The following is a 15,695-nucleotide window of genomic DNA, read 5'->3' on the forward strand; positions in this document are numbered from 1 at the left end:
ATGGTCAGGTGCACTCTGAGCCTAGGAGAGGGCCGGGTCGGGGGCTCCCATGTGCGTAGTGATGACCGCAGAGCCTGAATTCCTTCCACACCTGAGGGGACTTGCGAGTTCTTCCCATATGGGGAAGGTTGAGTTCTTGGCAGTGGGAGACGTGTGTGTATGCGCGTGTGTGCGCGCGTGTGTGTGTATTTGGAGGTGCAGATCCAAGAATGAGGAAACATGGAACAGGAATTTATTTCAGCCTAGGACTCCCCGCAGAGGAGGGCTGTGTAGGTATGTGCGTAGCTGTTTCACTGATATGCGTCTATGAGAACTGTAGACTCCACCTACGCCCCCATGAGCTCCTGCTGCTTGTTCTACCCGCTTCCCCTGTCTCTGCACCCCTTGTTTTCTTGCCATCACTTTTTCTGTGTGTTTTTAAGGTTGTTGCCACTACAGTCATGCTGGAACGGAAACTCCCACAATGTCTCTGGCCTCGCTCTGGGATCTGTGGGCAGGAGTACGGGTTGGGGGACCGGTGGTACCTCAGGTGAGTTCTATTGGGCTTGCCCACATAGCGACTGAACATGCTGGATTTTCTTGTGCAAACCTGTCGGGGAGGAAGATAGTGTTAAACTGCCCTGTTCTGACCATGCAGCCCCTTATGAAAGGGAGCCATTTCATGTGGAAATGGGCTGGGCTCTGACAGGGGCATGACCCATGGGAGAGTTATAGGAATCGGAGATGGAAAAGGCCGGTGGACTCACCCTAGTTCAGCTCCCATCTATCTTCCATTGTTGTGCAGACCAGCTTCTCAATGACTCAAGCAATAAAAGCTCCCAGCATAGTCAGAGCCTAACAGATCCTCTCTTCCTGATACACAGCCTTCACTGTCCCATTTTGCTCACTTCCTTCTCATGCACTCCAATTGTGCCCTACCCCTGAACCATTAGCCAATCCCCTTCCTCCTTGGAGCTTACACCTTTCAAATGCTTGTAGATATCGAATGCAAAAAATTAGCCAATTTGGTTTGGAGTTAGGCAGCTAAATATCCTGAGGATCTGGCCATTGTGTCCCCATTATCTATATGCAAAGGACATTCCCTACTCACAGACCCCTTCCAAGAGGAAAGGGGCTCACAGGCCTCTGTAATACTGAACCCATGCCTGTACCAGTGTGTACTCGGAGTGAGGGGGAGGGGAGAGTGGACTCAGGGTTCCCTGACACCTTCTGAAGCTTTAAAACTACCAAACCAAGTGTCTTTCATGTTAACTCCATGTTTAGATCTCCCTGGGAATTAACATACAACTCAAGTTTGACGGACATTTGATCAGCAGTTCAAATGAGAAACACTTTCAATGTGCAAGTTTCCACATGTACACAGTTAAGAAGTTGCTCATGGTGCATCTCTAAGCTGGCACCTAATTTACTACTGGGTGTATTTGATAGTTTTCACACCGTCTTTACATTGTGTTCATTAATAATATATAGTTCTCTGTATCAAACCCGCCCCGTGTTTACTTGATTACTTTCTACTGGGTGTTGGATACAGTTTGGAAACAGCCATATTCTTTGGTTAATTAAAATTGATATTTTTCCAAATAAGTAAAAACACTAGTTCTCAGTGCAGACTCCATCCAGGCCAAGTTCAGACCACTGCTATTTTTGCTGAAGTTCTCTCTAAAGACAATCATGTGTCGGGCTTCTTTTAAAGGCGGGAGAGAGGAAAGCAAGTTGTTGGAGGTGTTTTTTCATCCTAGCTGAATTTGAAAACAGCTGAAGGGATTTTGTTCTACCTTTCCAAAACAAAACAAAAAAAAACAACAGAATCCCATCACACAGAGTCTACGCTTGGAAAATTACAGCAGCCCTGAAGGTGAATCATTTTGGAAATTTATGAGCGTGTGAAAGCAGCAGGTTATAATGGCAACAGTTTTGCAACTTTAATTATTGCAGAAGCTATTATGCACCCATTATAATTAAGGTTCTTTTGATAAGACAACATTAAAGTGAAGGTTCTGCTCTGAAAAGTAGCTATGTGAAAATGACCTTTATCACTCAGCATATCTGGTGTCGCTCAGATCTGCTGACTTTATGGCTAAAATAAGTTTTCATTGCTTTTTACTCCTGTTTGTCTGCAGAGCCAGCACAGCTCAGCGAGAGGGAATTGAACTTATTCCTTCTTGTGCAGCAGCAACAGAATTGGTCATTAAGTGTCAATCTGTTACACCTGTGCAAACCTACTGATGTCAATAGGGCTGCACAGATGACACCAGAAATATAGCGTGAGGACAGGCGAGTTGCCCAGGTAACACTAACAGCTTAATGTGACCCGCAGCACCTTTATTCCAGGTGTCGATGTGTGAGCTGGAAAGAGCCCAGCTTGGCTCCCAGGGCCAGACGTTTCCATGTATTAGGGGCCTAACGATGCAGGTACGGGCCTAGTGGGATTTTCGAGAGAGCCTACGTGCCGAGTGCTGAAAATGATGCACTTGACGTTACCTGCAGCTTTAGGTACCTGAAGAATCTGGCCCTTAGATTTTAGGCTGAGCTTGAACGTCAGAAACAAACAAACATCCCCTTGCTTGTAAACCGAGCGCACGATGCAACAGAGTCGCTTTCCGAGTGGAACTGCTCTGTCAAGATGACTAGCAACGGGGTTCCAGTTGCTGACACTGGGCTCACCCCAGACTGCCCTGCACAAGTGCCAGAGTGGCGGGCAGTACAGGGGCAGTATCTGTGGTTAGATTATTTAGGGAAAGGCTCATATTGGGAATGAGCTGATCAGCAGTTGGGCAAGTCGGGAAGAAATCCCCCTCAGAACACTGGTCAGCTCCGTCCTCTTGTAGCGTCCAGCATTGGCAGCTGTCAGAAAAGAGATGTGCAATAGCTGGGCCTTTGGGCTTTTCCAGTACACGTCTAGCACCCGCCCCTTTGCACTTCATGCAGCAGAGCACAAGGGGGTGTAATTTCCCACTATGGTCCAAGAGCTGCAAGGGCATGGCCTGGAGAAACGGGCACAGAGATCTCACATCAGCTCCATGCAGCAATTCAAGTGACACTGAAGCAGAACAGCTTCATGCTCAGAGCACTGTGACCCCCTGAGTGCTGGAGCGTAGTGTAAAATCTGCAGGGAGGTGCTGGGCTATTTCTTCAATGCAGGGCTGGAGCAGGAAGGATTATGCTGCATGACTGCTAGTCTTGCTCTGCTGGGCTGTCCGTCAATGGCAGTCCATCAGTTCCTAGAGCGCTCTACAATCAAGGGAAATGGGCCGTGCTGGATACATCCTGCACACATCTGCGTGCATGGCTCAGAGCTCCCCTCCCTCAGACCCTGGCTGGTATTCCCCTCCAGGGAAGGGCCAGTTCTTGCCAGACCCAAAGCCTTGCTTTAAGTTTAGCTCCATTTGTGTGCGCAAGGATAAGGTTGTGCAGCATTTAATCCCATTGAGATCCCATAACGGTCTAGACAGTAGACAGTGATGGTGCCTACAGAGACCAAGGGTGTGTCTTCACATCACAGTTAATGCTTCTTAACCCCCCGCCCCCACAAAAATCTGTAGCTCAAGTTAAATTAACCTGGTGCTAGCTGGGCCATTGTAGGGCTGGGTTGAAGCGCGAGTGATGCTGACGCTAGGGCTGTCACTCCATGCTACCAATCCAACCGGGCTGTCTAACGCCAGCGGTGCCTGGGTGCTCGCTCTCACAGGAGCCCAGCAATCTGGAGTGCAGTAATTCCAGCCTACTTAAGGCAAGCAAAATGCGCTGTGAAGACAAGCCCAGAGAATGCCAAAGGCAGCGATGACTTCAGCTCTACTAGAAGTGTTGTGCTACTGAAACCAATAAACAGGTTACCAGCGTACAGCGGGTCTGAATCCGACTCCTTGACCGGAAGCCATGATCAAAGAGAGCTGTAACAGTGAAGGGAACTCCATGCCCATCCGTCAATTAGTGTTAGACTCCTTGGTGCTTCGCTTCAACTCCATCCATGCCCCAGAGCAATGTCCTGCAGCTCAGCGGAACTCATGGCGTGGGATTCAGGTAGCTACAGCCGCTCCTTTCTTTCCTGAGCACTAGAGATGTCTGGGGGAAGGCACAGACAGGCTCTCTGTGACCCTGCATCTGGCAGAGGTCTACTGGGTCATGAAGAGGGGATGCTCCTAGCAAAATGTGTGCAGACACTAACTGATCCCGAACGCAGAGCTGCCATCGTATACTAACACTGCATGATTACATTTAAATACCAAAGAGGCCCCTGGGGGTTCCATTAAGGCTGCAGACTCTGCCATTTGCCCAAACCCATTTGGGTTTGCAAATGGAGAGTGAACAAGGTCTGCACAGCTCAGATTACCACCTCCTTCCTTCACCCCGCCCCAGGAACAGCTACAAAAGCCTAGCGTGGCTCTTCGCCTTAGAATGCTCCCGGGCAGGGCCTTGCCTTCGACATAAACAAACCATTGCTTGGGTGAGGCAGTGGGTGCACAGCCTGGTAACGCCGGACTCACGATCTGTGTCGGCAGAAGGACCCGAGGAGGGGGGGGGGAGAACTTGCTGCCTGATCTGCTTTACGGCAGTAGGATCCAGGAATTGCCATGCTGGCACAGGTCCAGCTAATCTAGTATCCGGTCTCTGATGGTGCCTAGTCACAGGAACCTCAAAGGCAGGTGTGAGGAACCCCAGCATGGGTAATTATGAAATAGCTGCCCCGTAGGGGACGTTCCTTCCTTGTACCAGCTTGCTGGAATTTGGCTTGTTCTCCGAAGCAGCAGGGCTTTATAACCCTCATAGTATTGTATCCTGGCTAATGTAACTCTGACTGTTTTCCTTACTCACAGAAATGCCTAATACTTTCCTGAAGCCTTCTATGTTCTTGGCCTCAGCGAGATCTTGTGCAAATGAGGTCCATGGGTGACATGCATGGTGTAATAAAAGCACCAGATGGCGTGAAATCAGGCAATAATTTGCTTTCCCTTCCACTCATACAGCTGCAGCTGCTGCAGGAGCGGTGGAGCATGGAGGGCTACCTCTCTGTGCCCGGTCCCACTGCTGGCTGAGCGAGAGAGCATCATGTAAGCAGTGTGTAGAGCAGCGCCCCACCTGGTTTCTCCCGTGGCGCAGGTCTCTGACATACTGTAGTGTAGCTCTTTCGGGGAGTGGGGGACAGTGCATTGGTAGGAGAGGGCTAGTTGGTGGGGCTTCTGCTTTGGCCTGGGCCTGAAAAGTGTGCGATGTAGGTATGCCTAGCACGCTGGGCTTGACTGGCTTTGTTCTCATCCTGCACACAGGGTGGAAGACCGATGTGAAGGCAGGCAGCACAAGATGCACTGTTACATGGCGGCTTTTAAGCCCCCAGCCACAGAAGACGTCAACAAGGACTCGCAAACCAACCAGGAGCTGGAGGAGAACAGGAAGAAGAGCCCGCGCTGCACTCCAGTTGTGTCGCCAAGCCCGTCCCGGACGAGCTCGCAGCGCGGCTGGGACATCGTGCGACACAGCACACTAGCCCAGCTGCAGGGCCATGTCAACCTTGCCGTGGACGAGGAGGAAGAGATCTACCAAGTCTGAGTGCTGCCTCGTCTGCCTCCTTTCAGCGAGGGATCCCGCTGTCCTGCCAGGGGAAGAGGCTGAGCTGCACATCTTGGCCCTATTGCCTGCACTCCCGTATGAACAGCTCACTCCACAGCAGCTCGCCGTTGGGCTAAATGGAGTGCCCGGGGCGTGTAAGGTGTCGCACATGGAAGAACACTCCCTGACGCATGACAGTGCACGTTCCCACCAGCCCAGCCACGGCCATTGGGATTTGAACTGGATCACTCACTCCTTCCCCACCAACCTGGACCATTCAAGGGGAAGGGTGTGTGATTCCCTGCACAGATGGCAGTAGTGCTCAGATACATTCACTAGTGCAAATGTGTACCAGTGCCCTCGAGCGGAGGCCTGTGACAGAGGAGTCTGCTACTGTGGCCGTGCTAGAGACCGGAGCGTCTCCTTAGCAGCTCATGGTGACGCCTGTGTTGTTGCCGCTGCAGGTGCTCGTTTGGTCTCAGCTGGTGTAGATTGACTGGCAAACGTAGCATGTCACACGTAGGTAACTCTCTGAACTGCCAGAGACACTGGGAGCAGGGGGTTGGACTAGCTGCCCTCCTGCGGTCCCTGCCACCCTACGCTCCTAGGAGAGCAACAGCACAGGTATTTGCGCGGCATGGCCTTGCTGACTGGGGCCAGCGCTGATGCTTCTTTGTCCTTACACTGTCTTTGTGCTGCTGTGAATTTCTGGTCCCCTTCCCTTCCCCTCCCCTCCCCCCAAGGTCAAAAAGCCCCTGGCTTGTCTTTGTATTTAGCGCTATTTACAGTTGAATGAGCGCGTTTCTCGCCCGCCTTCCCGACAAAGCTACATTCATACATTTCACTACGTCTGTGCACTGGAGGGGCTGACCTGTGAATGTTACATGGCGCAATGTCGCCCGCCCCCTTTGAAAGCATTCCCGCCCCCCCGCCCGGTCTGAGTCTGGCTGCGAGGCTGGTTGTTACCTGTAACGCAATGGGCATCTGCCCCACCCTCAACTGCTTGGCTGAGTAGGGGATTAATGTCTGCACCAGCCCTGCCTTTTAAACCCCCACCCCCCGCCCCAGGCTGGGCGTTCGGGAGTGGTTTGCTGCAGACTGGGCGATATGCTGCAGGGAGCTAGCAGAGGGGTATGGATGGGGCTGGACAGCTCATCCTGCAGCAGCACCGCAGAAGACCTGTAGGTATACGGGCCACTGAGGTGTTCTGCCCAGCTGTCAGCCATAGCTCGTGTAGAGGGTGGTGGGGCCGTGTAGGCTGTGAGCGCTCGCCCGTCCCTGCCGCAATCCGGGCTCAGCTCAGCTTCACCTTTAGTAACGAGCCATGCAGCAGCCCGCACGTCTTCTGTCGGCTCCTACAGGCCCTGCCCCTCCCCCGGGTGAGGATGTGTCAGTGGGCAGGTACTAGCCCATCCACGGGGATGCACCGCACACAGCGCGTCTCCACTGGACTTCGTCAGGCTGGAGTGACTTTGTTTTACTGCCAGGTAATGCACTTTATGGCGGGTCCCAGGAGCAGGCCTTTCCCACCTGTTTGAAGATCAGAGCTATGATTGGTTGAGATTGGTCACCGCCTCTGGTTGTGGGTCACGTCTGATTGATCTTGGTTGGTCCCTTCCTGCTGGGGGCTTATGAAAGGTGCTAGATGTGTATGTAAATCCATGGTGATCTAAGGGCCTGCTTGCATTCAATTACCGCCCAGTAAAATCCTCCGCACACCCCACGTCTTTGTTCTGTGTTTTATTTCATGTTCTCCTCTGCTCTGGGGGCCAGCTGGAGTCGGCAAAGCCACCGTCTGCTCCAGTAGCAGAGGTCAAGATCACTCTGCTGCCTTCCCCGCTGCCCACAGTGGAGTGGGAAGGGCCTCGCAAGCCCCTGCTCCTCTTGGACACTAAGTGGTGTGGCATCGGAACCTACGTCTCCCCTTCCCAACAGGGACCGGGATGGAACCAGAACCATCTGTTAGCCAGAACCTAAAGGCTCTGCTCCCCTCCCTTCCTCTGGGATCTCTAGAACCAGAGTCCTCTGCTCCCCCCGCGAACGGTCACAGCACAGCAGGGTGGCACCCAGAAATCTCTGCTCAGCCACGCCCTCCCAACTTGGGAAATGGAGCAGTGTGACTCGAAAGACCTTCTGCTTCCCTTCCCAGCACCAAGCAGCCGTGACTCTGTTCCCCTCCTCGCCCCTGACATCATGGTGCAGACTCAAGGACCACCGTTGCCTGCCACCAAGCGGTGTGGAACTCTGAGCCCCTTTTACCTTCCCAGGAACAGGCCAGCCCAGCAGTAACCAGGTCATTCGCCCCATCTCTCGTCACACAGTGCGTCCCCCCTGGGAGCCCCGGCTCCCACCAAGCTGGGAATGGCAGGTGGCAGGCCTGCCCCAGCTCCACAGGGCCTGAGAAAGAACCTCACACACCTGGACTACTTTCTTTTAGAAAAAAAATGTAACTTTCTGCTGCCTTTATTTTGCCTGATTCAGGGCGAAAAAAGTCTGTGCGGCTTCCATGGGCTCCCAGCCGCAGATGCTGTCCAGTGACAGCTTTGTCACGATGTTGATCCCAGCTGCTGGAAGAGAAGGGGCAGAAGGTGTGTCTGATCTTTCCAAACCATCTTTCAGCTCCTACCCACGTTAGAGTAGCTTCCCCTCCCCCCAGTCCTTCCCCCACATTCCAAATCACCCGCGTGTGAACGGCACAAGTGCGGCAGTGTTGCAGTCAGGGCACTGCAGGAGTCTGGCTTGGTGGCGTGGGACATTTCATGCCCACTGTCCCGCTGCGTGACGTCTCTTGGGATCGCCTTGCCTGCTCCCATTGACAGTGACAATCTCTCTGACTCCCTTCCTGCAGCTCGGAGGTGGGGGGGCCAGTCTACACCTCAGACCTCAACCGGCTCGAGCTGGTTCAGATGAACTCGCATGAGCTGGATGCTGTTGAGAATCTTCTTCTGGTGACCAACCAGGGTGATCCCGATGCGCTGGATATCTCTGTAAGAGAAAGGGGGGCACGGTGAAGATGGGGCTTCTGTTCTGATCTGTCCCCACCTCCTCTGTGTCACTTGGCCCTGTCTTCACTGTCACCCAGTCGTAACTCAAACCATGGTTAGAGCCAACCATGCCACAAATTATGTCCACAGCCAACCTGGTTAGTACCCACGGTGCTGACACTCAGCTCCCAGTGTCCTCTGCTCCATCCCCACTTTACTTACTCCAGCGTCATACGTGAGATGACGTCGAAGGCGGTCAACCCGGCCTGGTCAAAATTCTCCTTGTAGCGGCCCATCTTGATGGCATCCAGCCAGTCGTGGGCACTGGTGAGGGAGGGGAAGTCGGGGGGTGAGTTGCTCAGCAGGGGCTGGGAGGGTCTGCAAAGGAAGCGGGAAGGTAAGTGCTGAGAGTTCACATGACCAGCGCCAAGCAGCCAGTTACAACGCTCAGTCTGCAGGAGAGCCGGGAGGAAGGGGGACAACACCAGAGCAGCATGGAACAAGGATGGGCACTAATATTCCCCCACCATGCCCCAGCACCTCCACAAGCTCCTGCCTGGTGCCTGGGCTCCTTCTTTCCAGCATCCCCCGTTTCCCTTAAAAGCACCCAGCCCAACTCCCCTGCTACACAGCTGACGGCTCCCTCCCAGTCACGCTCCAGCGTGGATCCTTCTGGACAAGCAGCCCCTATAGGCCCAGACCCACCGGCACTTGCTGGACCTTGCCTCCCTGGTGGGGTGGAGATCCTTTGGCGGCGGGGAGGCTTTCCAAGAGCAGGGAGATGGGGCTGGTGAAGCGTCTCCCCCGCTGTGGGCTCGCTCTCCTTTAGGGCAGCCAGCTGCCAGTTACCTCACGCACACAGCCTGGCGCGTACAGGCTCCCACACTTGCCTTCCTCAAAGTGAACGAGACGAAGCAGCCGCCAAAGACAGCGCCGTTTATCAATGACATTTGCTGCTTTTCCTGCCTTTTGCATTTGGCCCCAGGCTAAAAGTCTCTTTCTAGATGGGTGTTTAATAAACTGTGCACAAGCACGCACTCCTCCCCTCCCCTCCCCCAGCCTTGCACTGTGCTGTGCTGGGCCGAGGTTTTATACCCACGGGAAAATCCCGCCAGGCCAGCAGGACCTGTTTCCATCATCCACTCTGGAGCCATCTAATCCTGGCTGCATCTACCCCAGAGACAGCCCCTCTGCTGACCTCCTGCATCCGGTTCCAGCAGGCTGGGAAATGCAGATGGGAAAATATCGGCTGCAAGACACATTTCTAATTCCAGATGTAAGTCAAGATTCCCTTTTCTGCACAGATCAGGTCCTCCTTCCTCCTAACCCCATCTGGACCCACCCCCAGACATTCCCCTCCCTTCATCTGTATGGTTCCCCACTTCCTGTTCACCCAACATTAGCTGCCCCTCTGCCGCGATTCCTCCCTTCACATTTAGCCCCCACAGCTCCATCACCAAGATCACCCCTAATCCTAGCTGTAAAGTGCATGAGGCTCTGGTCCCATCGTCACGCACACAGACACACACACAGTCTCGGATCTCACCCTATCCTTCTGTTCACGGGCCCAGCCCAGAACCTCAGCCCCACCCCACCTGCCTTCTGCCATGGCCCATCTCACCTGCCGCTCCCTGTGCCAGTGGCTTTGAGCGCGGACGGCTTGCGGATCATCTTGTCCAAAGCATTGACTATCTGCTCGAATTTGGGCCTCTGGACCCGTTCTTTCTGCCAGCAGTCAAGCATGAGCAGGTGCAAGACCGTAGGGCAGTCTGGGGGCGGTGGCAGGCGATAGTCCTGGTCAATAGCATTGATTACCTGCAGCAAAGGAGAAACATGCCAGGAGAAGAGCTGGGAAATGCTGGCTTCAGCCATTGAGATATACATGGGCCTGTTCCGCCATCAGTGAGAGCAGAGAGACAGACACACACACGCCTGCCCAACCAGAACTTACATCCTGATTAGACATGTCCCAGTAGGGCCGCTCGCCATACGACATCACCTCCCACATGACAATGCCATAGCTCCAGACATCGCTGGAGGATGTGAACTTGCGGTACTGGATCGCTTCAGGAGCCGTCCAGCGGATGGGGATCTTGCCGCCCTGCAGAGCAGAGGGAGAGAGATGGAGCAAGCAGAGCCGCTTGTGAGGCATGGAGAATCCAAGGAACAGACTTTACTGAACGGCTGAGACCAGCCCCCAGCCCCCAGCACGTGCTGCCAGTGCAGAACAATGGTATTTTGTTGGTGGTTTTGGGGTTCAATTAAAGTCATGATCAGGTCCCCACCTTGTCCCAGGGGCACCGATGGGAGCAGAAGCCGACCTTTGATTGCTGCAAATCCAATTATCTAATGGAGTTTAACCCTTAAGGGTGGATTTTTCACTGGGGTCTAAGGTGCCAAATCCTATTGAACATCAGTAGGAGTCGGTGTCCTTAGACTCCTTTGAAAACCCCAGCGTCCAGCACCAGGCACAACTGTACCTGCTTTGCGGCGTCTCATCCCTGCCTCTTCTGATCTGACTCTCCCCAACGGCAGAGCCCTCGCTCCTGACGAAAGATTCAAACCCACTCAGCTCTTACTCAAAGTACACTAATGCGATCCCCATCTCACCACCCAGCTAGTGGATCCTCCGCTGAGCCCTGCACGCAGCACACCCGGTGCAGCCCCTTCCCCCGGGTCCACTCTCTTGCAGGGAGTGTCTGAGCACTACAGACGCAGGCTGCTTTGGAAAGGTTTCCGGGCAGGTGCCACCCCCCTGGTTCGCAAAGAGTGGGGCAGGAGAGGAGTTCAGTCTCGGTGGCTCCTCGGGTCTCAGCCTCTCTGCTGAGCCGGCCAGCACAGAAGCAAACTGATGCCTATGGTCGTTGATGAGGTTTGTAACGTGAACCTTACCCCGCATGGCACTGGCCGAGCTCACAGCCCGTTCTGCACAGGTGAACAGATGGCTGCAGCTGCCAGTCATGCTGGGTCTGGGGCTGGGTTGGAACTGATGACCGCAGGAGGAAAGGCTCTGTGCCGCACTCCCAATCTCAGGCTAAGCTGGAAGCGGTGGACGGTGCCATACCCTACGCCTGGTATCCCGTCCCCAAGCTACTGCCCATTCGATGGGTAAGAGGAGCACACGCATGACGTGTATAAAGAACTAATAGTGAGTGCAAGCCAGGCCTGTGCAGAACACCAGTAACCAGGCCAGTTTCCCCACCAGTAACTCACCAGGGCTCCAGTATAGGTGGGGTTTGAGGCATCATCTTCCAGGAAGCGGGACAAACCAAAGTCAGACACCTTGCACACCAGATTGCCGTTGACCAGGATGTTACGGGCAGCCAGGTCACGATGCACGTAGTTCATGTCCGAGAGGTAACGCATGCCAGCTGCGATCCCCCGCTGCATCCCCACCAGCTGCAGCACGCTGAACTGCCCTTCCCTCTGCTGCGGACGGGAGAGACACACCCAAAAGACTTAGGCTTTGGTAGACACGGGAATTAGACAGCAGAGAAGAGCAACAATGAGAGCGGGATTGGAGCAGGAGTGTTATGAAGTCAGTTAAAAGAGTTAAATGTAGCTAAGTTCAGCCAAATTTGGGAGAGACAGAACCACCCACAGGCGCCATATGAGTGTAAACACCAAGGAAGGAGAGGGGATGTTTAGGGCAAGGGATCCCGAACAGTTTCATATTGGAGACCCGCTGCTGAAGGTAGATCTCATCTTGTGGACACTTCCCCTGCTCGCCTCTGACTCCTGACCCTTCATCCCCGCTGTAGCAGCTGGACGACTTGGTTACAGGATGAAAGAGCGACCTGCAGCCCCCTCTGTTCTGATCTTTCAGCTCTCCTGTTTGGCTCTATGTGCTGTATACCCTTCCCATTTCAGAGTCATCTGCAAATCTGGCCATGGCTGAATTAACAGTAAAGAAACAGCTGGTCAAGAAAGAAGTGAAGCAGCTACACAAGGAGCAGAGAAGTTCATCTTCAGTTCTGTTTTAGTTTAGTTGAAAACCTCTGGAAATCCTAAGAGCCCTGAAATAGACTCTAACGAGCAGGACGCTTTATTGTTTGAAGGCAGGAGCTCCATTCTGATAACACGGGCTCCACGGACCACCTAAAAGTGTTCCATGATACACAGCTAGAAACCCACATACCTAAGGGACTCTGGGGGGATCGAATTAGGAGTAACTGCAGGACTGTGAGCAGCGTGGACCATTCTAGCCTGGATCTCAGGAGATATTTCTTATTGGTGAGGTCATATTGGTCTGTGGAACAATCTGCCCATCACCCGCTGGATAACCTGGCTAGTGATGAAAGATTCTCATCACAGTGGCCCCATTCAGTGTTTCACCACTGTCTCCATCACACCTCCAGGGAACTGGCCTTGAGATGTGACAGACACAGAGAGGACGAGGCTGGAGCGATTAAATGTCTAGCTGGCAACCGGTCACAAGCGGAGTGCCCCAGGGGTCGGTCCTGGGGCCGGTTTTGTTCAACATCTTCATCAATGATCTGGAGGATGGGGTAGATTGCACCCTCAGCAAGTTTGTGGATGACACTAAGCTGGGGGGAGTGGCAGATACACTGGAAGGTAGGGATAGGATACAGAAGGACCGAAACAAACTGGAGGATTGGGCCAAAAGAAATCTAATGAGGTTCAACAAAGAAAAGTGCAGAGTCCTCCACTTAGGAAGGAAGAATCCCATGCACAGCTACAGACTGGGGACCGATGAGGTAGGCAGCAGTTCTGCAGAAAAGGACCTGGGGGTAAAAGTGGATAAGAAGCTGGATATGAGTCAGCAGTGTGCCCTGGTTGTCAAGAAGGCTAATGGCATATTGGGCTGCATTAGGAGGGGCATTGCCAGCAGGTCACGGGAAGTGATTATTCCCCTCTATTCGGCATTGGTGAGGCCGCATTTAGAATATTGTGTCCAGTTTTGGGCCCCCCACTACAAAAAGGATGTGGAGAAGTTGGAGAGAGTCCAGCGGAGGGCAACAAAAATGATTAGGGGCTGGAGCACAGGACTTATGAGGAGAGGCTAAGGAAACTGGGCTTGTTTAGTCTGCAGAAGAGAAGAATGAGGGGGATTTGATAGCAGCCTTTAACTACCTGAAAGGGGGTTCCAGGGAGGATGGAGCTAGGCTGTTCTCGGTGGTGGCAGATGACAGAACAAGGAGCAACAGTCTCAAGTTGCAGGGCGGGAGGTCTAGGTTGGACATTAGGAAAATTTTTTTCACTAGGAGGGTGGTGAAGCACTGGAATGGGTTACCTAGGGAGGTGGTGGAATCTCCAGCTTTAGAGGTTTTTAAGCTGAGGCTTGACAAAGCCCTGGCTGGGATGATATAGCTGAGGTTAGTCCTGCTTTGAGCAGGGGGATGGACTAGATGACCTCCTGAGGTCCCTTCCAACTCTACTATTCTGTGATTCTAAATGATGGAGCTGACAGTGACACACAAAGAAGTGGGGGCGGGTGGAGGGGAGTCCAGCTTGGGGTACCCTGAGGAAGGAATCCAGTGAGCCATTCTCCATGAACTCCGTGACGATCATGACGGGCCGGCTCTTGGTGACCACGCCCTCCAGGCGGATGACATTGGGGTGCTCAAACTGCCCCATGATGCTGGCCTCGCTCAGGAATTCCCGCCGCTGCTCATCTGTGTAACCGGACTTCAGAGTCTTGATGGCCACTGTATACTCCCGCTTCCCCGGGGGCTTCAGGCGCCCGAAGCACACCTCTCCAAACTCTCCTGCCAGGGGAGGGGGAAAACACAGCTAGCATGAGGCGGGGCAGCATGGGATCCTGGTGCCGGGCCTGGGGGAGGGTGGATAAACAGCCTAAAGTGGAAGAGCCTAAGGACCAGGATAGCGGTTAGGATTTGGGTTAGGACAAAGTTCATGATCAAAGCTCAGGTTTGAATCAGGACGCGTATTACTGTTTGAAACGGGGGAGGGGGGAGGGGAGGTCAAACAAGGACCTGGGGATGGGCTTTCCAATGCCGCCTTAGACACAGCTTTGGACCAAGCTAGGGCTTAAGATTAAGTGGATTCCGGTCAGGATGCGTGACCGTGTTCCAGCAAGCAGGGCAGGGTTTGGTTCTCAATGGGGACTGGCAGCGCCGTGGGTCAGGACTGGATCACATCAGGATTTGTAGAGCTCTGGGCCGAAGAGCAGGGCTTGCCATTCCCCCTGCATTACCTGATCCAATGACCTCCTCAATCTTGACAAAGGACACATCGATCTCCTTGGCAAACTCCCGAATAGCTTCATTGGGGTCCTCGTACGTCGACGGGTCAATGTAATATTTCACCCCAAGCCCTGCGAGGAAGGAGAAGAGGAATCCCAACCTTGAGCAGAGCCAAGCCCCAGAAGGAAGAGATGTGAGTGAGCGCTGAAGAGACTCCCCCTGCCGCCTGTCCCTGGCGAACACTTACCCCGCGTGCTGATGTACTGCTGCAGGCGGTCTGTATATGGGGTCTCTCGCCTCTTACTGTGGGACACAAAGAAAAGGGGAAATCAAAGCAGGCAGGAGATGGTCTCCCAGGCTCCCCAGTGTGAGGTCAGAGTCAAAGAAGCACAGACGTGAGGGATGGAAGAGACGTATTAAGGTTCCCACCAGCTGCTGGTGGCCAATGCAGAGTTGTTCCCTACAGCACATCTACCACTGCTGTGTCCAGTCTAGTTTGAAACATGCCAAAGATTGGGACTTTCACCATTCCCCTGGTAAATTATTCCACAGCTGAACACAATTATCTGGGAAGGTTTTCCCAATATGAAGGCTAAACTTTCCCTTTGTTAATTTCATCCCATCACTACAGGTATTCCTCTTAGTCCCACCCTAAATAATTCCTTTCCTTCTGTGATTTTTACACTCTTCAGCTATGTTATTCTCCTCTTAAGTGTCATTTACCCCAGCCACACAGATTGATTTCTTTTCAACTTTCCCCATAAGTCAGCCCCTCCTGATCATTTCTGTTGCTCTTGTCTGAGCTGCACCCACCCTGACATATCTTTCTGGTGGCATGGGACCCCGAACTGAACACACAGAGATCGTATAGACAGGACTTCCCTGTTCCATGATGTGATGATGCCTTTGTGCAGACAGCTCAAAATCACAACCATCTTTATTGCTATCATATCATATTGCAAAGAGGCATCTAATTTCCAGCCTCCCTGGTTTCTTCGCA

The 15,695-nt window shown here is 53.2% G+C and overlaps 2 protein-coding genes across 2 annotated transcripts in view; one reads left to right on the forward strand and one right to left on the reverse strand.

The window, feature by feature from the left end:
• Positions 1 to 5,544, forward strand: part of LOC137166536 (transient receptor potential cation channel subfamily V member 6-like) — a 55,259-nt gene extending 49,715 nt beyond the window's left edge. The window contains exons 14-15 of the mRNA XM_067568307.1: positions 423 to 529; positions 5,265 to 5,544. Of these exons, the coding sequence (XP_067424408.1) occupies positions 423 to 529; positions 5,265 to 5,544 (387 nt within the window). The remainder of the gene's footprint in view (positions 1 to 422; positions 530 to 5,264) is intronic.
• Positions 5,545 to 7,575: 2,031 nt separating this feature from the next.
• Positions 7,576 to 15,695, reverse strand: part of LOC137166540 (ephrin type-B receptor 5) — a 106,638-nt gene continuing 98,518 nt past the window's right edge. The window contains exons 10-17 of the mRNA XM_067568311.1: positions 14,943 to 14,998; positions 14,707 to 14,826; positions 14,010 to 14,257; positions 11,742 to 11,957; positions 10,480 to 10,629; positions 10,150 to 10,343; positions 8,751 to 8,906; positions 7,576 to 8,529 (exon numbers count right to left, since the gene is read on the reverse strand). Of these exons, the coding sequence (XP_067424412.1) occupies positions 8,421 to 8,529; positions 8,751 to 8,906; positions 10,150 to 10,343; positions 10,480 to 10,629; positions 11,742 to 11,957; positions 14,010 to 14,257; positions 14,707 to 14,826; positions 14,943 to 14,998 (1,249 nt within the window). The 3' untranslated portion in view covers positions 7,576 to 8,420. The remainder of the gene's footprint in view (positions 8,530 to 8,750; positions 8,907 to 10,149; positions 10,344 to 10,479; positions 10,630 to 11,741; positions 11,958 to 14,009; positions 14,258 to 14,706; positions 14,827 to 14,942; positions 14,999 to 15,695) is intronic.

The sequence above is a fragment of the Emydura macquarii genome, unplaced genomic scaffold (genome assembly GCF_026122565.2).
Source record: "Emydura macquarii macquarii isolate MOO-44397 ecotype Brisbane River unplaced genomic scaffold, CSIRO-AGI_Emac_v2 contig_2871, whole genome shotgun sequence".
Lineage (NCBI taxonomy): Eukaryota > Metazoa > Chordata > Testudines > Chelidae > Emydura > Emydura macquarii.